The sequence below is a fragment of the Gymnoscopelus braueri genome (genome assembly GCF_963280865.1).
Source record: "Gymnoscopelus braueri genome assembly, chromosome: 9".
Taxonomy (NCBI): domain Eukaryota; kingdom Metazoa; phylum Chordata; class Actinopteri; order Myctophiformes; family Myctophidae; genus Gymnoscopelus; species Gymnoscopelus braueri.
This window is the reverse complement of record NC_137610.1, coordinates 30,561,490-30,587,147: the sequence shown is the minus strand read 5'-3', so window position 1 is coordinate 30,587,147 and position 25,658 is coordinate 30,561,490. Positions and strand designations below refer to the sequence as shown.

The window sequence follows — 25,658 nt, the reverse complement described above, 5'->3', positions numbered from 1 at the left end:
GGAGATCGAGAAAAACAAAAAACAAAAACGTTCTGTAGCTACAAAGCACACGAACTATACTGTACCTTTAATAATGTTATTACAGAATCATCATAGTCATCATTGTAGTCGATAGTGTTGTTGTAGCCATGTTCATTGTTGTCATTATTATTATTGTAATAATAATCAGCTTTTTAGTCAATGTTTTTTTTCCACAGTTGATATCACTTCCACAAGCCAAATATGTACAAGTTTGTTTCTACCCAGACAAATGACCTTAATTAACCTTTGACCCCTCAGACCGTATGTCTTGACCTTTCATTGCATCGTCCCTCAAAATCAAACCCCACCTCCTCTTCTTCCACTGCTGCTGTCTATCTTCCTTGCTTTACTTTCTCTCCTTTTTTCGGTTTTGTTTTTTTCTCACATTTTTTTTGTTGTATTTTAGCCATTTTTATGAAAACGGTTTTTCACTATTTCTCAACAGTACCTATGTGAAGCATAGTTTTTTTTTATTTATTGTATTAACTTGTCTCTTTATACAAAGGCTTGAGTATCTCATGCTATCAGTGTCAGGGCATGGGGTTGGGAGGAGGGGAGAGGAGGGACAGAAGGAGAGGTGAAGGAAGGCAGGGGGTTGGGGTGTGTGTGTGTGTGGGGGGGGGGCACCATAATCATTTGACCACTTATGGCAACCTCTGCGCCCCTGCCCCCAAAACCAGGGAGTCAGGGTGCCATGCAAAAAGGAGAAACAAAGAGAGAGAGAGAGAGAGAGAGAGAGACAGACAGAGATGGATGGTGATAGATGTAGAGGAATGACTGACAAGGATTAAAAGGCATGGTGGTGTGAGTGAGGGAGAGACAGAGAGAGAGAGAGATATGTGTGGGACAAGTGATCAATCGATCAATCAATAAATAAATTAATAACTTAACCAACCATAAAGATTATCAAAACGGTAGTGAGTTTCCTTACATGGAGATTGTTAGTAGGTCTAGAGATTAGAACAGTGAAGAAGGTACAGCTCTAATGTGATGCACTCACTTCTACAAGCATCGCTATCTACAGTCCAGTACCTCTCTGTGACATGATGGCACCGATATGAAACTTTAGCACATCACCTATTGGCTATCTCAGGCTAGGCCATGGGCCCCTTTGTTAACCAATGACAAAAGGCCTATTTAGGAACAGGGAGCCTCCCTTTCCTGTCGATGAGAACCCCATGCACGACGGGGAGCAAAAACAATAAATGTTACCCAACGCAAATAGCTATACTTAGCTATATGTACACAGCAGACTACACTAAGGTTAAAATCAGTGTGGCCGGGTTCAGCAGGGATTATGCATGGGGCGTTGGCTGACCTGCCTGCCTGTTGGTTAGTGCAATCGTCATCGTTGCACGAAATTGTCAGCAAAAAATCCTTCTTATGCAATCGTCAAGAAAGAGCAATGACCAAAACTTTAAGAGAATAAACACACAAAGGTGTCAGGTGAGGCAAAATGTGAACAAGGATCAGTGTTGACTGACGCTTATGTAATAAATATAAACATATACAGTATGAGCAAACAACAAAACATGAATCATAGTAATAACAATAAAAAAAGAAAATGATGCAAACCCAAGTGAAGGTTTGTTTGGCGACTGGGAAAAATTAACAAAGGAAAACAGAGAGAAAGAGGGCGTGGGAGAGGAGGTTTTCATCAACTTTGTTCTAGAAGTTTTTCAAGGCGTCAGGGTTGTGTTTTTCACTAAACCAAATCCATTTGTTTGCTTGGCAGCGAGCCCAAATAGGCGAAGAGGGGAGGGAAGTAATGAGAAGAGAAGACAAGAACTAAAAACATTATATATATATATTTATATATGTATGCCTATTTTCTTGTTTTAAATTATCCTCATTATCAATATTTACCAAGTTGCATTTTTCTTCTTCTCCTTTTTTTTTAAATTGTTTTTATTTTTCTAATCACGATAATCATCATCATGATCAATTCCAGAGGAGTGTCATAGGAAAGGGAGCACGGATGGAAGGAAATAAGGAAAATAAGTAAGGATTGAAGGAGGGGGGGCATAACAAGGGATAAGGAGGAGACTGCGGTCGTCTGGGCATGCTCAGTACAAGCCACACCCTCGCAGATTGTTGGCGATGATGATGTCAGTGACAGCGTCAAACACCACCTGGATGTTTCCTGTATCCGTGGCACAGGTCAAGTGACAGTAGATTTCCTTATTGGGAGAGCGGTTTTTGCTCTCAAATTGTGCTTGGATGTAGGCTGCAGCGTCCTCATAGGTGTTGGGGCCTGCAGGACAGACGGAGAAGATTCTGACCATTCTGCTACATGATTGTGATTATCTCAAATAATTGCGATTAGGCAGTGGTGTAAAGTGACTAAGTACATTTACTTAAGTCCCGTACTTAAGTACAGGTTTGTGGTACTTTCACTTTACTGGAGTATTTCCAATTTCTTTTACTTCACTACGTCTCGGAGTCAAATATTGTACTACAAAGTAACTTAACGTAAGTTACAAGTTACTTTGTAGATTTGGATTATTATTACAAAACATATATTAACCAAACATATATAAACCACATCAGCCCTATTTAAACTTTGGCTATTTGAAAATGGACGATCTTCAAGCTTACAACACGTCGCATTGCGACGCGTTGTGAGCTTGTAGATCTGCTATTTTCAAAAGACATTTTACACATTTGAAAACTTGTGAAATGGGACATTCTGCATAATGGGTACTTTTACTTTTGGTACTTTAAGTATATTTTGATGCCAATACTTTTGTACTTTTACTCAAGTACATTTTTAATACCGAACTTTCTACAATAGGGTATTGATACTTTTACTTAAGTAAAAAATGTGAGTTCTTCTTCCATCACTGCGATTAGGCGATTATGTGTACTCACCTGTGTACTCTGGGAAGCAAATGCTGAGCGCAGACTTCTTGATCTTCTCACTGAACAGATCCTTCTTGTTGAGGAAGAGGATGATGGAGGTGTCGATGAAGAACTTGTTGTTACAGATGGAGTCGAACAGCATCAGGGACTCGTGCATGCGATTCTGGAGGAGGAGGCAGAAAGGAGGGAGGAGAGAAGAGAGAGGGAGAGGTGAAGGGTGGGTGGGTGGGTGGTCGGAAAGACGTTAAGAGAGGAAGGAGAAAAGAAGGAAGAGAGAGAAAAAAGGCGGATTAACTCTTTCACTTACTGTATGTGAATCAAGTGACCGTGTGTGTGTGTGTGTGTGTTGGGGGGGGGTACAGTCCTACATTAACCAATTAAAACCAGGAAAGCATCTGTCATTTTCGATTTTTGCATTGGGTATTAAAAAATAGCAGATATAAAAGCTCACAGCACGTCACTTCGTGCCAAGATGCGAGCTTGTATTTTCGAACATCTTCAATCTAAATTGTGAGAACTACTGATTTAGAAGGCATTTGTAGAATCTGCCTCAGGTCTTAATGGGTTAAGAAGTTCAGCAATAAGAGGAAGATGAAGAGATAAGAGCTGTCTGAATATGGAGAGGGAATACTCTCATTCATTATCGTTTCTCCTTTCATCTCTCTTTCACTCCATCTCCAAATAAAACATTAATGAATGAAAGGCAGGGCGGGGCAGAGATGCAAGTACATTTGGCACAGTATAATAACACACAGCAAAATAGAGATACATTATGAAATAAATCTCTCTCTCTCCCCCCCAACACACACACAAAAGAAATAACCACAAAAATAGCTTTCCATATGGTGCTTTATTGTAAATTGCATTTACAGTAAATACACCATTCATTAATAAAAAAAATCACAGCAGAGTGGGAGACGCAGGCAAGATAATTACTACTACTCAGTACTTACCGTAGTCCCAGTCAGACAGACACACACACACACACACACACACACACACACACACACACACACACACACAGAGCTAATGCATATGGTTTACATTGTATGTTAGGTTGGGCGATTTGCACATAAACGTGAGACACGTGTTGTGTGCTATAAAAGAGGGAGAGGTTTCAAAGGTGTTGAATGAGATAACAGTGTGGTGAGGAGTATTAGAGGACATGGGGATTGGTAACAAGATGGCAGTATAGTATATACACTACGTATATTTAGTACCGTTTATAGTGGTTCTCAACCTTTTCTGGATCAGGGCCCACCCATCTGACCACTTAACACGGCAGCCTGCTGGCTGAGGCTGCCGTGTTAAGTAGTCAGATGGGTGTTATTTCAATAATCAATCGATTGTGTTCCGGCATGGATCAATATACATAAAAGTTCTTATTTATCAAAAACGGATTGGGGGTCCACTTGCAATACCCCCAAGGCCCACAGGTTGAGAACCACTGGTATAGACTATGAGAAGTTCATATGGAGATCTATTCATCCTTTGTTTACCCAGGAAGGTTCCACTGAGGTACATACAGCAGCAGAGAGCTACAGTAAAAGGAGGTGTGACCAGTGACATTGTTTTAAACGTGCTCTCCTCCAGTAGAAGTAGGACAGGGGGGTATCCCTCCCTCTGCCTCCCCAGAGGCTTAAGTGAGTGCAGGCAATGGAGGCTAAAAGATGCTCTAAATTTCACATCTTAGCCTCCATTTCCTGCACTCACTTGGGGTTATTTTACAAAAGTCTAAAATAGCCCCGCGATTGCATTTATGGGCCCGGAGAACTCGCTCTGGAGAGCTTTTATTTAAACTAAGAAAGACTTTTTTTTGGGCGCATTCCAGGGGCAACATGGAAAATATTCCATCTTGTTTAGATTGAGATTTGCCCCCGGGTTATAGGCGGGCCCCTATCCCGAAGGTCTGTGTGCTGAGAACCATGTAAGGAGAGAAGGTCTAGACATACCACACACTCCTGTCCACCACACACTGTGTGTTGTTACCGTATGATATGGAATGCCATCCTGCTGACTCTACCAGGATCTATAGTGCACAGAAGGAGCACTCGGGAACCACTGATGCACGGCCTGAAATGGCCCACTGATTGTATTACCCACTCCATGTCTAGCCACTAAAAAGACTCAATTACCCATAAACCTTCTCCAGCACGGCCTCAACCCACCGCATTACCCATAAATCTGCTCTTCACCTTCACCTCTCTGGGAGTGCAGTGCATTAGTTATCACTGGGACTGCAGTGGGACAAAACTACATTACCCATGGCCCTCTCTGCTTCCCCAGTTTCCCCATCGCTCTGGGTTTTGTTGGCTATTCCTCAGAAAGAAGGAACAGGCTGTGAGAAACACACAGGCGCAAACCGAAAACGGCCGATCTACAAGCTCGTAGAGCTCGTACGGGCTTGTAAATCGGCTATTTTCGGTTACTCTGCTATTACTGGCGTGCAACGACATATAAATCAGGCTTAGGAGCTTTGGTGGCAGTTGCAGACAAAGGGAAAGAGAGTGTGGGGGCGACCATGTGGGAGAGCGAGGGGAGGAGAGAGAAGCGCAGACTGTGGGAGAGTGGCAGGGAGGGCTAAAGGGTGTATGAAATTGAGAGTAAAAGAAAGGCTACATCCGTCAAGCTTTCACGAGGAGAAAGATACTGTGGTAATAGCTACACAGCTCAAAGAGAATAGGACAAGAGCTCCAGTATCTCTTCATCTCAGTCTTCTGCCATCATCACCACTCCTCTCCTCTCCTTTGATTTGCTTTCCTTTTCAAGTGTCATCATTTCTGCATCGGTCCCTGCTGCTTCAACCTGCGGTGCAGGTTATAGCACTGTATCTATTCATATTAGAATAGTTTCCTATAATGAACGTTCCACTCTGGATCTTTACCTGTTCATATTTTGGTCTTTTCTAATAATTTTACATATTTTCCTGCAATAGTGGCTTTTTTTTCCTAACATGAAAAACCCACAGGTGCGACATAGCAAACTCTAAATGTGTCAGGTTCTAAAAAGAAATGCAGGGAAATTCAGGTATGCACTTTTTTTCTTTTTTCACACGGCAAATATTGCTTCAACTAATACAGCATGTAATGCTGTTCTGTGCCTGCCGGTCTACACAGGAACAAAAGAAACATAGACAAGATTCAAAATTCCAAAGCCGGAACACTGAGTCCTTGGGTGGATTGAGCTACAGTAACCTTCACTGCAACACCCGAGTGCTAGTTTAAAGGGATAGTTCACCCCCAAAATGACTTTTTTCCTATCGATTAGTCCCCCCATGGAGACTTGAATTCATGGATATTTTTTTGTTTTTGTTGCATTCCTAAACCAATAATTTGATGACCGGCATGCAACGAGTGCTGAGGAGCTTGTATCAGCTAATTTAGCATGATACCCTCCTGCAACAAAGTATAACATAGGGCTTAAGTGGTTTACTAAAATCCACACAGGATTTGCTGTGTAATACTTTAGGATTTATTTCATTCTTTCAGTTTTACAGACATTTTCTTCTTCGATTGCTGTAAAAATGTAGTGCCTATGACTATGTGCAATTGTGCATGACTCGGTTGAAGTGCAAAACTGTCTGCAAATTAGCCAGAATCGGGAGGTGAAGCAAGCAATCAACCACAAAAATAGGGAACCCACTGAATTTCATTCACATGGATAATTTGGTCTGTGTTAGTTAACATTCATCACAACTGTCAACCCTGAAACATCCCGGGACCACTAAATCCTTATAATTCCCCTTTATTTACCAGAACCTTGCAAGAAATACTGCTAATTCTGCTAGATTCATCAACTTCAGATAATTCCCCTGATCCATAAATCCTCATTCTTTCTGGCTTCTATGCAAGTTCTAGAATAACTTTTACTTGTAAATGTACAGTATGCAGAGCCTCTTGAGGCTCTTCCTCATCAATAGTTTGCTTCTCTTTCTAAAACAAAGTACTTACCATTTATTAACACTAGAGTTTCAGGGCGCAATACGGCCCTCACATTTAGAGTTTGCTATGTCGCACCGCATATCCGACCAATAGGTCTGAGTCACAGTGTCGAGGGCTGTGTCAGAGTACAGGCCTTTGCAGACAGGGTGCGATTAGTCAATCAGTTTTTACCGCATGCGAAAAGACGCACGAATCGAACTGGGTTCGATTGGAGAAAAAAAACGCATCGCATCGCCGCACGGTAAATTCGGAGCCGGTGTGCATGAGGTCATTGAGAACCATGTGTTCATTTAAAAAATTATATTGTCCGTTTTTTCCGTGCGGAAAATCGCACCCTGTCTGCCAAAGGCCTTACCCGTTGTACCCGTGTGTGTCCCTTTTGTGCCCATATAAGGAGATCTCTGTATCTGTCTACCCGTGTACCTTTATGCCCATATACTGTATGGAGAGCCCTGATGTCATTAGTATATGCCCATACCCTGTATATTGGCATGCAAAAAAAATTAATATATATATATATATTGGCATGCCCATAAATGGGCATGTTGGTTGGATCGGTGGTTCTGGACAACTGGATATTATGCCCATATATGGACATAATGGTCGTATGGACAACCGTATATCTGAATGACTCGGCGGCGGGGACACACTCCCTCGAGTCCTTGCACGCGCCGAGTTTGAAGTCTGTTGGTCCCATATACAGTATGCACAACATACAGTATATGGGCATAGCAGCCGGATCTGTGGCTCTGGACAACCGGATCTCCATATACAGTATGCCTATACAGTTTACAGTATGGGCATATGGGGTGTGTTTATGGTTATGTCTGAGTCATAGTGACATGCCTATATATGGGCGTATCAGGTTTGTTTATGGTGTCTGAGTCAGAGTGGCTTGGCCGTGGTCCACCGGCAGGCCCTCCTCCCAGTAGCCAATCTTAATAATATAGGATGTCAAGGCAAGCAGGTATGCTGTTCATACGGATACAAAATAAAGAATGCTTAGCAAACATGTATGTTATACTTTGTATTCAGACTCATTTTAGGACAGACGGCTCACTAGGTTCATTTATTTTCCCCATACGTATTTCTGTGAACAAGTCACATCACAAATGAGGTGAAACTTCTTCTAAAAGAAGAAGCCATTCATCTATTCTAAGGCGGCGAGATAAATTACTTAAAATATAATTAAATGACCTGTTAGAAGATGATAAAAGACTGGTTATTATGTAACTGACCGCGGAAGAAGTGGTGGCAGGCAGGCCGGCCTATTGTCTGGTGAAAGAAAGAATAAAGAACCGCGCAGAGGCCCTTTCTTTGGATGGGTTGGCATTATTTGTGCAGGCACAGGAAGGATATTGTGACATTTTGCTCTCCTGTCCCGTGGGGGTGTTTGTGCCTGGCATACGAGTGTCTGGTGTGGGTGTGGGAGTCTGGAATGTGTGTGTGGAAAGGGTAGACAGGTGCATCCTGGGTAATTAATCCTTAGACACCAACTCCACCACAGCACCCTGGTGAATTGTGCTCTCACTGCGGTGCACACACAGTGATGGAAGTACTCACATTTTCTACTTAGTATCAATACCCTATTGTAGAAATAGTCTGTCACAAGTACAAGTTCGGTATTACAAATTTACTTGAGTAAAAGTACAAAGTATTGGCATCAAAATATACTTAAAGTACCAAAAGTAAAAGTACTAATTATTCAGAAGGTCCCATTTAACACGTTTTCAAATGTATAATATGTATACAAATCCTTTGAAGATCTACAAGCCCACAACGTTGTTTTCTAATTGCCAAAGAATATACATGTCTGAATTGGTTTTGTAGTAATAATAATCAAAATCTACAAAGTAACTAAAGTTCTCAAATAATTACAGTGGAGTAAAAGTACAATATTTTGCCTTTTGAGAAAATTGGAAGTACTCCAGTAAAGTAAAAAGTACCTCACAATTTTACTTAAATACAGTACTTGAGTAAATGTACTTAGTTACTTTCCACCACTGGTGCACACACAGTGCAGTGTATGAGTATGCATGCACTCACGCACGCACATGCTCTCTCTCTCTCTCTCTCTTCTTTCCTAACACATGCTGATCAACTGCCTGAGGCAGTGCAGCTCTCTAATTAAGAAAATAACAGTTGGCATAGGAGTGGAGGGAAAATCTAATAAAAACACATCCACCTTTAGCAAATAGATACCAGCTTCGAGAGCAGGGAGGGTCACACCCCTTCCTGTTTAAACCCCCCAAAAAAAACAACAGCCTTGAATGTGGAAGGCAGTGCAGGCTAAAGCATATTCACAAATACGTACACAATGTTGTTTACGTGCTTCTGCTATCTAAGCGTTAAATGAGCACTCTCACACCTGTCTGTGAGCTGTGAGAGTGCTGACATTGTGCTTGGCCATGCAGCTCAAATCTGCCTTTTCAGTTATTCCACCATTCAATGCGTGGTGCAATGCGCTGAAGCATGCCACGATTTCTATACACTTTGAAATGTGTTTCTGTCAAACACCAGTCTAAGTACTGTGAAAAGTACTATTAGAAAGGTCACATGTGGAACAAAGGAACGATATCTAATCTGATCTAACCCTAACCCATTTGTACTCACCACCACACAGTGTTAAAAAGCTCAGCTCTGGCATGTTAAGGTAGCTTGGTGAACAACGGCCAATGTTTCACTCCACAGTCAGGGACAATGGACGAGCGCATAAAGGCCCATGTAATGGAAAATCAGTGTTTCCTATATCATCATATATACTCTATCATCATCTATATCATATTTCCTATACCGTGGAAATGTTTACTGCCATCAGAACAGTACCTCTACCCCTTGCAATTCTTTGCTAAAAGTGCAAAATGCATGTCTTCAACACCAGAACCTGTAAACCATTTCTTAAGACTGAACCAGTGGTGATTTCAAGGGAGATGAATGGGTAGATATACTGTAACTACAGTACTTTAGTAAATTAACAGAGGAGACCTTAAATTTAATTAGAGATATGGAGGGAAATGCTTTCATTTATTTGTTTACCATCACACTACTTGTCTTATCATAAATAAAATAGAGACTATTCTTAACAGGTGTGATGGAGTGTTTTTTCATGCCCGGAATGCAGCAATTAAACTACTTCCAAGACTGAACTAGAAATACTGCATTGTGCTTGTATGACTCTGCCAACCAGTTGCAGTTGACATCCAATTGATCCACGGCCAAATACATATATAATTAATATATAAGTTCTCAAACTTATAAATATAAGTTTGAGAACCACTGATATAGAAACATAAGTTTTCAGAAAACTGTTTCGAAAGACATTTGTAGAATTGGCCTCAGGTCTTAATGGGTTAAAAGGAACATGTTTTGTGAGGTCACAGTGACCGTGACCTTCGAGCACCTACATCTAATCAGTTCAGCCTCTTGAATATCAGCTATTTTTGAATAGCCAACGCAAAAATCTAAAAATGACAGAAGCTTTCCCGGTTTTAATTAAGCCCAAGTGGACACTTAAGCCAAATGTCAAGAAATTCACTCAAGGCGTTCCTGTGATATCATATTTACGAGGTTGGTAGGGACATACAGATGGACGGGCATATGGACATAAGATCTGAAGACACGTGGTGCCTCCGACCGCCGGCTGTCCACCAGCAGAGGCATAAAAAAACGTTCTAAAGTGGAAAGGCCACCATCTCTCAGGCATGTGTGAAATCCAATGTTACACAATTGCTACAGATTTGTCAAGGAAATTCTATAGATTTCCTCAAAACAAGACATGGCAGCACTCTTAACCCATTAAAACGGGGAAAGTATCTGTGTCATTTTATATTTGAGCTAAAAAGCATTATTTTATACTTTGGCTATAAAAAAAATAGCAGATATACACGCTCATAGTGCGGCACAAATCTGTTATTCTTGAAAAATCGTGAAAATGTGTGCAAATCTTTGAATGATATATTTTTTGAAGTGAACATTTTTAACTAAAATCTTTACTTCTGCGGGTCCCTGGAACAAAATATTTTGAGATGGCGGCCGGCGGTCAAATACATACTTAATTTTGGGGGTCCTTGGACATGAAAAAGTTTGAGAATCACTGATATAGCAACAGAAAACTGTTGGGATTTAGAAGACATTTTTAGATTTGGGTCCTCAGGTTTTAATGGGTTAACTGGCTAAAGTATGTGCTGTCAAGTTATATACAGTACTGATCAATGGAGTGAAGTATTACAACTAATGACAAAATGCATTCATAATACAATAATTACAGTAATATCCACTCTGCGATGTTGCAATCTGTTCTCTTGAGAATCCTGGATCATTATTATAATTGCTTCTTATAACAATTATAGTAATGATCACATCCTAAGTATCATTTGACTACTTGAGACTTCTATTAAGATTTCCGAGCAGTACAAAATGTCATTTACCAATATCTATAATAGCAGTATAATAGCTTTAGATTAAAATGAAATTGAAGCTTTAGATTAACTACTATACCTACCATAGCTGGCACATTCACATCAATTCTAATTTGAACCTTTTAGTGGCACATTTTGTACAGAAAGTAAATAATATTTACTAGAATTACAGAAACAGCTGTGTTGAAGAAAATATTACCATTTGAACACTATATACTTTGTTGAGTGGGGTCCCTCAAGGGTCTGTACTGGTCCCCTCCTTTTTTCCCCTCTCCAACAAATTTCTTTGCTGAATGTTGGCCGATTATTATATGTTATACTTAGACCAAGGACACAAGGTGCGTGTGCTTAAACATTCAGATACATTTTCTGTGATACTGAAAATAATTGGTACAAAGCTATAAAATTATAGAAGTGCAAGCATTTGGGTAGGTAAACATTTCCCCCATGAGTGTATTTACCTTATTTATGTCTGAACCAGTGAGTCAAATTGCAGCAATAACAATAAAACAAGTCCAATAACGGTGTGGCTCGCATGTAGATCTCAGACTTCATGTGGCCAGTATGTGACGAAAGTCATCTATTACCAGTGCTGGAAAAAAGTACTAAATGTTTTTACTTGAGTAAAAGTATCAATTGTGCAATGTAGAAACACACAAGTAAAGTAAAAGTAAAAGTCTGGTACTAAAGATTTACTTGAGTAAAAGTGAAAAAGTATTGGTATCAAAATGTACTTCAAGTACCAAAAGTATAAAGTACTCATTATGCAGAATGGTTACAGCCAGGTCCAAACCCTATTAACTTCCATTATACAAAATAATATTTCAAAAAATAGAAAACATCTGCAAATTCCTTGGCCTACTGGCAGCGTGCAGAAGAGATTTGGCACTGATCAGTCAAGCGATTTGGGAGATTAGCCCCAAACAGACACGACAGACAGGCAGAGCCATTTTTAGACATCTCTCCTTTTACATAGCCATGCCATAAAAACATCATTGCGTGAGACAGTATATAACATAGGAACAGTATAGTGTATATAAACTGTAACCACAAAGCTGAACTCATGTCTCTGCTTCTCCCTTCTCCATGGCCACACTGGAGCAGTGGTTCAAAAATGTGTTGATACAGCATCCAAAACCACTTTAAACCTATATACGTAAGCTAGTTGTACATAGCCAATAAGCTCAACGCGTCACATCGCGGCATTGTGAGCTTGTAGATCTGCTATTTTCATTTTAACACCACAAATCGTGTTTGGGGGTCCCTGGCAGAAAATATTTTCAGATTGGCGGCCAAAATACACGCCCGCCCAAATTTAGTTGGGCGGGCGTGTGTGTGTGTGTGTGTGTGTGTGTGTGTGTGTGTGTGTGTGTGTGTGTGTGTGTGTGTGTGTGTGTGTGTGTGTGTGTGTGTGTGAGAGAGAGAGAGAGAGAGAGAGAGGCGTGTGCGTGTGTGGCGAGGCGAGCGGGGGAAACTCTTTCTTATTGGCTTTTCATGCTTTTTTTGGGTCGTATTCTGGTTCTTCATGTCGTTAAGTCGGGGCGTTTTGTGAATATTTAAGGGCGTGTTATTTAAATGACGCTCGTTTTCAGACGTGAGATTTATCAAAGCTCCGACCTGATGTACGCTAGAATTGGCTGTATAGGATCCTTTGATAAATGTGACTTCGACGTTGGTGTACGGCCGAATATATGGAAAAATATAAGCCGGTTTTTACGCTCCGTTGATAAATGAGGGCCAGTGAGCCTGCCTCAGAGTGCCTGAGGCAGATCTTCTTCATCTTTCTCAATCTTCTCAGACCCGGAATCATCTGCTTCATGTAATCCTTTGCATTATGACCAGGGGTAAACAGTACTGCCATGTCCGTCAGATGAACAGAAACATTCAATCACACATTCATTTGCCAGGTATAGAGCATTAATTCCCAATTATGGTACTGTAGGTCTTGTTGGTTTGGATGTGATAATCTTCAAATGCTAATAGATTTATGTCTCAGGTTTCCACTTCCACTTCAAATGACAAAATCGGAAACAAACTCAACCCAAAATGATTAAGATTACTTTAAGTACAAAGTACACTTTATACAATTTTACAGCAGTAATTTGCATTTGTGTAAGTATTGCTATCGAGATATGGTAGATTTGAAAGACAAAAGTGGTGACAAAAGTGTGTCCTAGCATAACACATTTATGGAGACCACCGTTACTGCCACATAAGTTATGTTGATTCTAGTTCTACACAGTGCTCCAACCTTCTGTTCATTTTTCCAGTATTTGGAGAAAAAAAAAGGCAACATTGGAGATACAAGGTTTCTGAAGAACATCAACTACATACTTCAAGTTCAGGTGCACTCACTCACAATACCTCCCACCTGCAACAACAGAAGGCACTTCCAAAAAACGAGGCCTGTTTAAATGAGTTGCTGGCTACCTCTTGGGGAACTAGACTTTCTGACATTTTCTCTGATATAAATATGGATTAGCCATGGATGCACCTGTTACGGTACTGTGTGGAGACAGAATTTGGCAATTTCTCATTGCCAATTTGGCAAATCTTTAAAAAAAAAATCCCACTCAGAGGGTTTTGAAGGCTAAATAAGCTACAAGGCACTAGCAGGACAATAGAATAAAAGTGTCTCAGCGTGACAAAGATGAGGATGAGGATGAGGAGGGGGGGTGGGGGGGGGCAGCATAGAAATGGCAAAAATGGGACCATTAGATCAGCGATTCTCAACCTGTGGGCCGGGGCTCACTGGTGGGCCGCGAGGATACTGCAAGTGGGGCCCCCAAATAATTGGCAAAAGACAAATACTTTATTTATAATATAACACTAATATAAAATAATTGATGTGAAAAAAAGATTTCAAACTTTTAAAAAAAAAATGTTTTTTTTTGTGATACCGGTAAATAGGAACTTAAACTTATGTTAGTTGCATTGATCCAAGCCGGAACACAATTGATTGATTACTAAAATAAACATGCTCTGAAGATGCACACCGGCCCACCCATCTGACCACTTAACACCCCATTCGGCTGCCGTATTAAGTGTTTGGATGGGTGGGCCTGCCAACACTTTCGAGATTTTAAAGTGCGGGCCCTGATCCAGAAAAGGTTGAGAACGACCGCATTAGATTGGATGAATGGATGGATGGATGGAAGGAAGGAAGGATGATTGGATGGATTGCAAAATCAGGTGAGAGACGGGGATCCAACCAAAGTGCCAGTGAACGAGTGAACGAGTGAAAGAGTCACTTAATCCATTAAGACCGGGAAAGCATCCGTGTCATTTTAAGACTTCTTTGGCTATTCAAAAATGATCGTGGAAAATGTGTGCAAATCTTTGAATATATATATATGTTTTAAAGCGAATATTTTTAACTCCCTGGAACAACATATTTTGAGATGGGGGAGGGGGGGGGGGGCTTCGGCCAAATACATATCATTTTTGGTGGTCCATGACGTGGAAAAGTTGGAGCACCACTGATATAGCAACATACTGTTAGGATTTAGAAAACATGTTCAGATATGTATTTGGCCACAGACCACCATCTCAAAATATTTTTATTCCAGGGACCCCCCCCCCCCCCAGAACAGTTAAAAATGTTCACTTTAAAAGAATATATACTGTATTGTGTGTAAGTAGATTTTGCACACATATTTACACATTTTCACAAATAAATAGCAGATCTACAAGCGGCACTTGGTGCCGCACTATGAGCTTGTGTATCTGCTATTTTTTGAATAGCCCAAATAATAATAAAATGACACAGTATGCGTTCCCGGATTGAATGGGTTAACAAAACAAACAATAAACAGAGTCACTCATTGGCCAACAGAGGTATTGTCCATCATGTCAGGTGTGCATACTGATAACCTCATCATCACTACAGACCACGGCGACGACCACGTGATGACATCGTTGACACCTGGCTATACCCCACGATCTGCACCCCCCCGCATTGGCCAATATTGTGATGTCATCATCAGTACAAGCCACACCCTCTGAGGTTCGTGGCTATGATGACATCGGTGACGGCGTCAAAGACAAACTGGATGTTGCCGGTGTCACAGGCACAGGTCTCGTGGGAGTAGACCTCTTTACTAGATGATTTGTTTTTCCTCTCGTACTGAGATCTAACGTAGGCGATACCGTCCTCATAACTGGAACTGGAATCCCCTGGACCTGGGGAGAAAAGAGACAGAGAGTTAGAGAATAATGAAGGCTTTTATGATTGGCAATTAAATCCACACTCTTGACAGTGGTTCTCAACCTTTTTCGATTTGAAGGACCCCCTATTTTGACATGCGCTGTGCCAGTGCCACAGACCTTCATTTTGATAAGATTTGTTATTATCTGGGACCCCGATCTATACTGTAAAATCCTTAGTGTTAAAGACGAGCTGAATTAAAAATATGCTTTTCACACTTTTAGAGCATATCCATGGTCATAATGGGGACAAAAAAATAATCAATTACTGTGTCCCTAAAAGTCCCATCTTAATTACTTCCTGTCAAACTAAAATGTAATGCGTGCTTTTACATTGACAGGTACTCACCAGAGTGCCCCCCCCCATAACTATATCAATAATTAAACTGGGAACGGTCCTCTCCCACCGGATCGCTTTAGCTTCGTGATGGCCTCGGAGCCACTTTCCAGAGAGATAGCACTGCCCAGCGTATTACTGAAAGGCACATTCAAATGACTCCTGAAATCTTGTTTCAGCAGCTGCCTTGTAAATGTGCTGCGGTGATCACTAGACTTTCAGTCCCAACCTCCCGGTATCGAATCACACGGGGAGAATTTTCTTTTCTCCTATAAAACGCTATTTTTTTTTAGATTAATGTTAGGGTTAAGGTTAGCTTTAGGCATAGTTTTACTGAGGTTAAGGTTAGGGTTAACGTTAAGGTTAGGTTTAGGCATAGTTTTACTGAGGTTAAGGTTAGGGTTAACGTTAAGGTTAGGTTTAGGCATAGTTTTATTGAGGTTAAGGTTAGGGTTAAGGTTAGCTTTAGGCATAGTTTTACTGAGGTTAAAGTTAGGATACGGTTAGGCATAGTTTTGCTGAGGTTAAAGTTAGGAATACGGTTAGGCATAGTTTTACTGAGGTTAAAGTTAGGATACGGTTAGGCATAGTTTTACTGAGGTTAAAGTTAGGAATACGGTTAGGCATAGTTTTACTGAGGTTAAAGTTAGGAATACGGTTAGGCATAGTTTTACTGAGGTTAAAGTTAGGAATACGGTTAGGCATAGTTTTACTGAGGTTAAAGTTAGGATACGGTTAGGCATAGTTTTACTGAGGTTAAAGTTAGGATACGGTTAGGCATAGTTTTACTGAGGTTAAAGTTAGGAATACAGTTAGGCATAGTTTTGCTAAGGTTAAAGTTAGGAATACGGTTAGGCATAGTTTTACTGAGGTTAAAGTTAGGATACGGTTAGGCATAGTTTTACTGAGGTTAAAGTTAGGATACGGTTAGGCATAGTTTTACTGAGGTTAAAGTTAGGAATACAGTTAGGCATAGTTTTACTGAGGTTAAAGTTAGGAATACGGTTAGGCATAGTTTTACTGAGGTTAAAGTTAGGAATACGGTTAGGCATAGTTTTACTGAGGTTAAAGTTAGGAATACAGTTAGGCATAGTTTTACTGAGGTTAAAGTTAGGAATACGGTTAGGCATAGTTTTGCTGAGGTTAAAGTTAGGAATACGGTTATGCATAGTTTTACTGAGGTTAAAGTTAGGAATACGGTTATGCATAGTTTTACTGAGGTTAAAGTTAGGAATACGGTTATGCATAGTTTTACTGAGGTTAAAGGCATAGTTTTACTCAGGTTAAAGTTAGGAATACGGTTAGGGTTAGGGTTAATTCAACAAGGCAGAACTGTCAGTCACATAAACTACTGGCCAATCACAGCGCGTCCTTCAGGGTCTTCCCGAGCGTGGGCGGTGCTATCCGTCTGGGAAGTGACTAAGGACGTCGCCAAGTTACAGCGATCCGGTGGGAAAGGGCCGGTCGCCCCTGTAACCCCCTCAAAGACCCCTGGGGGTCCCTGGACCCCAGGTTGAGAACCATTGCTTTAGAGTACGATTCTCATGCAGCATGTTAATATTTCTCAGCTTTGAGTGACATGTGATGTTAATGTTGGAGCAACACTGATCTAAAACGAAGACACTACATAATATTGGCCACACAACTACTATGGCTTGGGAAAAAACAAAACAATGTCAGTATTACTATGCTGTGAGCTTGTAGATCTGCAATTTTTGAAAAAGTGTTTCTGTGGGTTTTTATAAATATAGAACCAATGAAAAGTATTAGGGCATGATGCAACTAATCAATTGCATGCATTAAAGTAATGAGCTGACCTCTATTTTGGATCAAGAGGAAAAGAAGTGACTATGAATTATTAAGGAGGGTTTATTATTGGGGCACGATGTCAGGAGCCTCAGTGACTGAGTCATAAAGACTGCTCAACTGGCTAGTGTTTCAATAGGACAGTGACTGAAGTGACATCTGCAGTTTTTATCTATTCAGGCCGCGACCCCCCCAAAATAACCATATTTGAACTGGGGACCCACCAAAATAATCATATTTGAACTTGGGGCCCGCCAAACCTGACAAGCACTTGGAATTGTAGGCATTACATTTAGTTTCACTCGGTTCCACAGAAAAATATTGTGAAAATAGACAAACTACAAGGTCACAACACCTCGCACTGCGTGATAAAATCACTGTGGTTGCCGTGCCTGATTGAGGGTCTAAGGACAGGGGGGTCATTTTGGCTCCTGTATAAAATATGGGCCTGTAAAGACATTTGAGACAGTAACAGTGATTAAGGGCTATACAAATAAAGTTGAGTTGAGCTATGATTTTGTTGATGTCGTGTTGATGTCCTAAACCGTTACATTTCAGGAAACGGAAAAAAAGAACCTGTGTTCCAATCGATCCAACAAAGCTATTATTTAGTCAGAAGCTCTTGTCAAGACTTGGTTAAATATTTATGAAAACCCACAGACTTAACCACTTTCAACCTGGTGTCTCTATTTTGGGTAATGTCATTATCGGTGAAGTAAAAAAAAAAAAAGACAAAAAAATTAACAATAAAAAAAAAATTAAATTTTGAATTAGTGAAAATAGCAGATCTTGCACATCTTGCAGATCGGCTATTTTTGCTACTTTTGCACAACATTGCCATACGACAAGATATAAAATTGGGCATTAACTCCTTAACTCATTCAGTGCCACTGGACGTCTAAACGTCCGTTGTAATAAGCCCTGTGCCACAGGACGTCTAAAACGTAAAAAAAAACGTTCTGCTCCATTCACTTCTTGATTAACTTCTTACTGAAAAAGGCTGTATCTCGGCTCCTAAGCACTTTTTTTTTACAATGAATTTTGGCTGTGGCACTGAATGTTTTTTTTTTACAATGAATTTTGGCCAGTGGCACTGAATGAGTTAAAAAACTGCCCAACTGTAACCATTCAATAAACCTCCCTTTTGGTCTCAGTGTTGAATCCACTGTATTGGCTGTCAGCTTGTAGAACCACTTTGCATGGTCTGAGTGCTTTAGTTGCAGCTTGATGAGAACGGGCATGTACTGTCTAGCCAAATGCTCGTGAACAAGGACGAGGAACTAATAGAGGAGAGAGAAGCGAGGAAACTGATCTGGAATCCTAATTCTTTCTTTCCCACAGTCCAGTGCCGTCTGCCTTTCTCAGAAATGCTTTCTCACACCCACTTGATTTGCCTATCTCTCGCTAGCTCTCTTCGTTTCTTAGTTCTTTGTGTTCCCTCACGCACGCACACACACACACACACACACACACACACACACACACACACACACACACACACACACACACACACACACACACACACACACACACACACACACACACACACACACACACACACACACACACACACACACACACACACACACACCTCTATTTAACTCTCAAATGTGTGGTTTTACCTTGAAATTCATTCATTCACTCATCCTTCAATCTTCATCGTTTGTTTGCATTTTCTAAACCTGTCTGCTCTTGACTTTTTCCATCACCCATCATCCTTACACGTCTCATTTGAGGATATCCTTTCAGAAAAATACATTTACTGAAGCACTATACTGTCTCTCTGCATTCAAAGTACTGTATACGTTTACCTTGCTTATTGTATGTTAATACTCTGGATGAGAGCGTCTGCTAAATGCATACATTGTAAATTGTAAAAGAAATAGTCTCTCCTACTCTATTAAACATGTCTATTCAATACCATATTATATATACACTACACTACAGTATATATTCAATTATATTTTATTTCATTCTATTCTATTCCAAGGTCCCCAAACATTTGCATACCAAGGACCCCCAAATAGCCATAGCCTCTGGCTGCGGCCCATCATTGTAAAAAGGCAAAACAAAACAGAACAATTTAATGGTGTTCCCAGAGTCTGGGGCCGGCCACTGCAAAGGCTCGGTCACCTCTGGTTTGGTAAAACCAGAGTTAAAAAAATATCCTTACTAGAGACTCTTTATATATATATGTATATATATATACACACACTAGAGATGCGCGGATCGCGGTTTTAGCCGCGGTTGCCGCAGTTAACCGCAGTTTGGGTGGATTTGGGTCAATCAAATATAATTATTAATTAATATCGGATAAACTGCGGGTGAAATATTGCGGTAAATAAATCTAAAATCTAATATATGTATCCATAAAATAGCTAAATCTCTGCGTGCTTGTGTCTGTGTGAGTGTGTAGAGCAGCCTCTGTGCGATGCGATCACAAAATGCATTGATTTAGCCTATGGAATGTCGGTGCGTCTTTTTTCTTTTTTTTAAACCGGTGCTGCTGTGCTGCGCTGAACATACAGACTCTGCGCAGCAGAGCAGCACCGATCGCATCGCACAACTAATACTAAAACTAACGGGAATACCAGAAAATAATAATATTTTGACAAACGGGAAAAACAGTTGGTGTGGATGCGGATATTAAAATTGGATAATATAATTATTGCGGTTGGATAACGGGTGGATAATTAATTTGTACATGCGGATTCGGATGACGTTGAGAGGCCATCCGCGCATCTCTAACACACACACACACACACACACACACACAAACACAGTTGTATGTGCATGTTGACAATAAAATGCCTTGAACATCAAAACTGTATTCTACTACTTGGAATTGTAGGAGTTGAGGCATTACATTTAGTTTGACTTTCCACAGATATATTGTGAAAATAGCTGATCTACATGTGCATGTAGATCAGCTATTTTCTAAACGTTTGCCTCCTTATTTTATTGGACAAATTGGCCAATGTTTGACCAGTTTTTATATTATAGTTTGTTGATTACTTTTGACACCATAATGGTCTTATTTTTATTTATTTTAGAGGTATTAAAAAGGTCTAAAAAGTCCTTAAAACGTCACTTTAGAAATGTGTAGATACCCTGTTATACGCCTATACTGTATGTTTACTGCTGAGTAAGAAAACAATGCTGCACATTAAGCGAATCATCTGGTGACCCCCCCAAAATCATGTGGGGACCCCCCTGGGGGTCCCGACCCACAGGTTGAGAACCACTGTTCTACTCAGATAGTTCTATGTACCAGGGTATTCTGGGAAGCAGATGGACAGCGGTGACTTAGTGATCTTGCCCTCAAACAGGTCCTTCTTGTTGAGGAACAGGATGATGGAAGTGTCCTTAAACCACTTGTTGTTACAGATGGAGTCAAACAGCTTCAGAGACTCATGCATACGGTTCTGTAGGAAGAAACACAGATGTCAAAGAGCATCACACACACTCAATCACTCATGCATGCACACTCTCTCACACACGCACACGCACACGCACACGCACACGCACACCCACACGCACACGCTTGTATTAAATGACTTGTGAGGACATCAACATTTTATTAAAGGGATATTTCACTTTCAAATAAAATAAACATAAAAAAAGACATGAAAAATAAAAAGTAATGGAAAAATCACGGCCCCCTCACGCATTAGAAGGTCCTTCTAATGCATGAGGGGGCCGTGATTTTTCCATTACTTCTTTCATTTTTTTTTATATATTCTTTTAAGGTTAACCCTGTTAACCCTAAGCATAAAGTTGTAGATCAGCTATTTTTGGTGCACGACACTGGCTCTCAACTAAGTATAGATCAGGTCTAACTCCATGACCAACCCCTAAACCTAACCTCTGAATGTCTAATCCTAACCTGAAGGTTGTTCCTTTCCTCACCTGTAAGCCTAACTCCCCAAATCTTTTTAATCCGTACAACTATTACACATGTGGAGACATTTGGTCCTCACAAGTATAGTAATACAAGTACACACACCCCACCATCCACGCACAAACGTGGCGTAGATTATACACACATGTACACCATGTCTACTGTACATGTCTACAGACATACTGTACACATACACAGTCACACACACACACACACACACACACACACACACACACACACACACACACACACACACACACACACACACACACACACACACACACACACACACACACACACACACACACACACACACACACACACACACACACACACACACACACACACACACACACACACACACACACACAAATACAAAAGATTAAAAAAGTGAAGAAAAACTTAAGAGAACAGAAACAGTTTTTCCAGCAGGCCAAAATATTTGAATAGTAGTGTGTGTGTGTGTGTGTGTGTGTGTGTGTGTGTGTGTGTGTGTGTGTGTGTGTGTGTGTGTGTGTGTGTGTGTGTGTGTGTGTGAGAAGCAAGCAGTAAGAAATATTAGCATGCTGTTGGTAGCCAGTGGGCCAACCAAGGGAAATGAACTCTGAGCTGGTTACACCTCAACTAGCTTATTAACAAATGCTACCCATACAATACATGCTGTTAAATTACTAGGGGGGGAAATGAAACCCGTCATTATTAAATTAGCAGCATTGCTAAATAAACTAAAGACTAAAAAGCTAAACTTCTGTAGGTTGTTTCAAATTGTCATTTTCAACTACAGATTAAAGGAAAGTTGACATTTTCAGTTACATGCTGCTGGTGTTGTCCTTCACTAAGCCGTTGTCACTTCATTCAACCTTATGAACCATAGCGTCCCTATTCTGAGGCAAAACAAAACATTCCATAAGAACAGCAGATCTACAAGCTCACAAGGAGTCGCAATGCGATGCGACGCGTTTTGAGCTATTCTTGGCAAACATATTTGTTGTAGAGGGGAAAAAAGGAGAGGGACTAGCATAGATCCCTGGAGGACTCCGGTCCACTAAGTGTATAGGGTTTAATTGGGCATCAGTCACATAAGGGTTTCCAAGCATCATTCATTACAATTCCTCCTGGAACCCGGTGTTGGTAGATGCCACCCAGCCTGAGGCACTTGTTGGTTCATAATTAATTAATTAAACAAGGCTAAACAGCAAAACAAGTGCTTCTGGTGACGTTGTCGTCACAAGGCGACTCTTGCTGTTGTGAGTGTTGCTGAGTTCATAGATCAGCTATTCTTGGCATAAATAGTGGGGGGAAAAACGCAGCAATCCATGCGCTGTATGCTAGGTTCTGTATGTTGCACTTGGTGGCTAATGCTGTGAAGGACAACAACTGGCTGAAATTCTAAACGCCAAAGCTTCTTTATAATAATACCAACAACTTGAAAGCAGTGTCTCTCTCTCTCTCTCTCTGCTTTCAACTGTAAACAACCTACAGTACATGGTGTGAGTAAACTGTGAGTACATGGACCTATCCGGAGGTTTCATACCTGTCTGCGGGCGGAGCTTCTGTAGAAGATCTGATTGCTGATTGGTTAGAGAGGACAGTCGATGGCGAGAGCGACAGGAGGAGTGGGAGGAGCCAGCGAGCAGGAACGGAAAAACAAATGGAAGAGAACACCCCCCATCACCCCCCATGAGGCCTGTCACAATTATCACAATCACCTAATCGCAATTATTTCAGGTAATCGCAATTATTTTTTGCATAATCGGCATAATCGTTTCCTTTTTTCAAAAATGTTCATACATTTTCAGAAAATAGTGGAAACAGCCGAACGCGTTGTGAGCTTTAAGATTGGCTATTTCCGGTAGTAATGTCTTTGTATATTTACGTTATTTGTATCTGCCCTGTGGTATCTTTGTTTACAAAGCCTAAAAGTCAAAAAGAAATGTGATCTTTTCGTTTTATTTATAAGTTCCAATGTTCAATGCCAAAAACACACTTAACCCATTAAGACCTGAGGCCGATTCTACAAATCACCTCTGTCGGGTGGAAACCTCATATGTCCATTGTCCAAAACTGTTACTTTTCAGGATTCAAATTCAAAAACAGCAACAACAAAAAAAACGTTTCATACTTTTGCATGACGCTGTAGTATGATCAAGTAGGGCGTTAATAAAAAAAAAAAAAAAAAAAGTTAATATAAATATGGAGATAAGAGGTTTCTGCCCGACAGCAACGAAATGCCTTCTAAATCAGAAAGAGACGTATTGCTATATATCTATAAATTATATAGCTAAAATCTAAAATGACACAGATGCTTTTCCGGTCATAACAACAATTATTTGTGTGACAATTAATCGTACAGTAAAATTTCATGATAGTGACAGGCCTACTCCCCCAGTCATACAAACATGCACAGACACTCACACACACACACACACACTCACCCAGCAGTGCTGAAAGAGATGTCTGGAGGGCAAGAAGATGAAGCACTTCAACCACCGTTTACACCCAGAGCACAGAGAAGCGGAACAGGGTGTGTTTGTACTTGTATGCAGCAGCGTGTAGGTGTGTGTTTAGGCTCATAGTGTTTCAGAGAGGAAGCAGATAAGAATAGAACACCGTGGCAAGGTGAGTGAGTGTGTGTGTGTGTGTGTGTGTGTGTGTGTGTGTGTGTGTGTGTGTGTGTGTAAATGCCTGTGAAGGAAGGGTCCTTAGGACAAAAGAAAGATAAGCGAGGTAGAATGAAAATGAATGTGTGTGTGTGTGTGTGTGTGTGTGTGCACGCGCACACGTGCATGCGCGCACAACAATGCTCGCATACCGTATCAATTCTATATCAAGACCTGAAACCCTATAAACATAATAATGTACACACAATACACAGTGCTCTGAGAGTCTAGAAAATTGACCCATTTTGGCACAGACACTGCCATTCATCGGAATGGAAATGTATTTATTTACTTATCTTACAGTTAATAAATACTGTTGTTGCATTCCAAATATTCGCGAACGCATTCATTTTTCACCATTCCTTCCCTATCGACAAACGCTGCAATGACACGGAGCTAGCGGCAGGTGTCGCCAAAATAAGACCACTGGAATGAATGTTGCGCAGTATAGCTTTAACGCAGGATTTGACTGTGTATTGACCTGATAAGGTCAATACACAGGACCTGGTGGTATTACAGGTATCAGTATACAAGTGGGTCATTATCCTGATGTCTGCTATTGACTGTAACGTTGTAATGTTATTTGACCTCCCCCCAAGTACACATTCAGTTTACTTTATGATATTGACTTTGACCTAAGATACAAATAGAAGAGAAGTTTAGCTGTTTTTGCTGTTTAACTGTAGTTAAAGGTAAACAAATTGTGTAGTGTCACTGTGGGCTCGCCCTGACATGCGTCCTCCCAAAGGTAGGTGGAGCTCTCTGACTGACCCCCTTGGCAGAGTGATTGAGGGGCGGTACATTCCCCGGTACCTACTCAATCAGTCTGAAATGATGTCTAATCAAGCAAGTGACGACACCTGTGTTCTGATCAGCCAGGGATAAAACTGAAGCCAGCATGATATTTTTCTACAGCGAGATTCTACCAAGCCCCGCCCTGCCTGCCTTGCGATTGGCTGAATGCAAAAACGAGAAAACAAGGACTCCGCCCCAGAGGGGACGGTGGGGGCGTTGTCACATTCTAATACAGCCCAAAACCATTTTTTTAAAAACTGGTCTGGTGGCCTCGCTGGGCATTGGACTGCCGACCCCAACCCCTCATGATCGAATCCTGCTGCCAGCACTCTTTTTCCGACAACCGCAGACACATTTTTTTGGCCGATAAAGTATAGTTTTGGACCGCGTCGGAGGCACGCCGCCTCAAGCGAACTTGAGCCACGACAGGCACCACTGAGCGAGCGAGTTGCGTTGCCGAACCGAGTTATGTACCGATAGGCACAGAATCGTAAATCATGTGAGCATTTGCCCCAACTGCCACTCAAAGTGACTACTGGTCAATCACAGCGCGTCTTTTCCGAGTCTTGGCAGAATCTCGCTGCATTTCAAACAGAGCGCCCTGTGCAATGGCGGTGTTCCTGGACTTCAAGAAGGCGTTTGACACCGTCTGTCACCAGGTTCTCCTGTCCAAATTAACACATTTTAATTTTCCCCCAGAAGCTATACAAT

The 25,658-nt window shown here is 41.0% G+C and overlaps 1 protein-coding gene across 1 annotated transcript in view; it reads right to left on the bottom strand.

The window, feature by feature from the left end:
* Window positions 1-412: 412 nt before the first annotated feature.
* LOC308092105 (guanine nucleotide-binding protein G(o) subunit alpha-like) overlaps window positions 413-25,658 on the bottom strand; it is a 138,820-nt gene continuing 113,574 nt past the window's right edge. Inside the window, 2 exon segments of the mRNA XM_080437928.1 lie at window positions 413-2,275; window positions 2,893-3,046. Of these exon segments, the coding sequence (XP_080294054.1) occupies window positions 2,088-2,275; window positions 2,893-3,046 (342 nt within the window). The 3' untranslated portion in view covers window positions 413-2,087.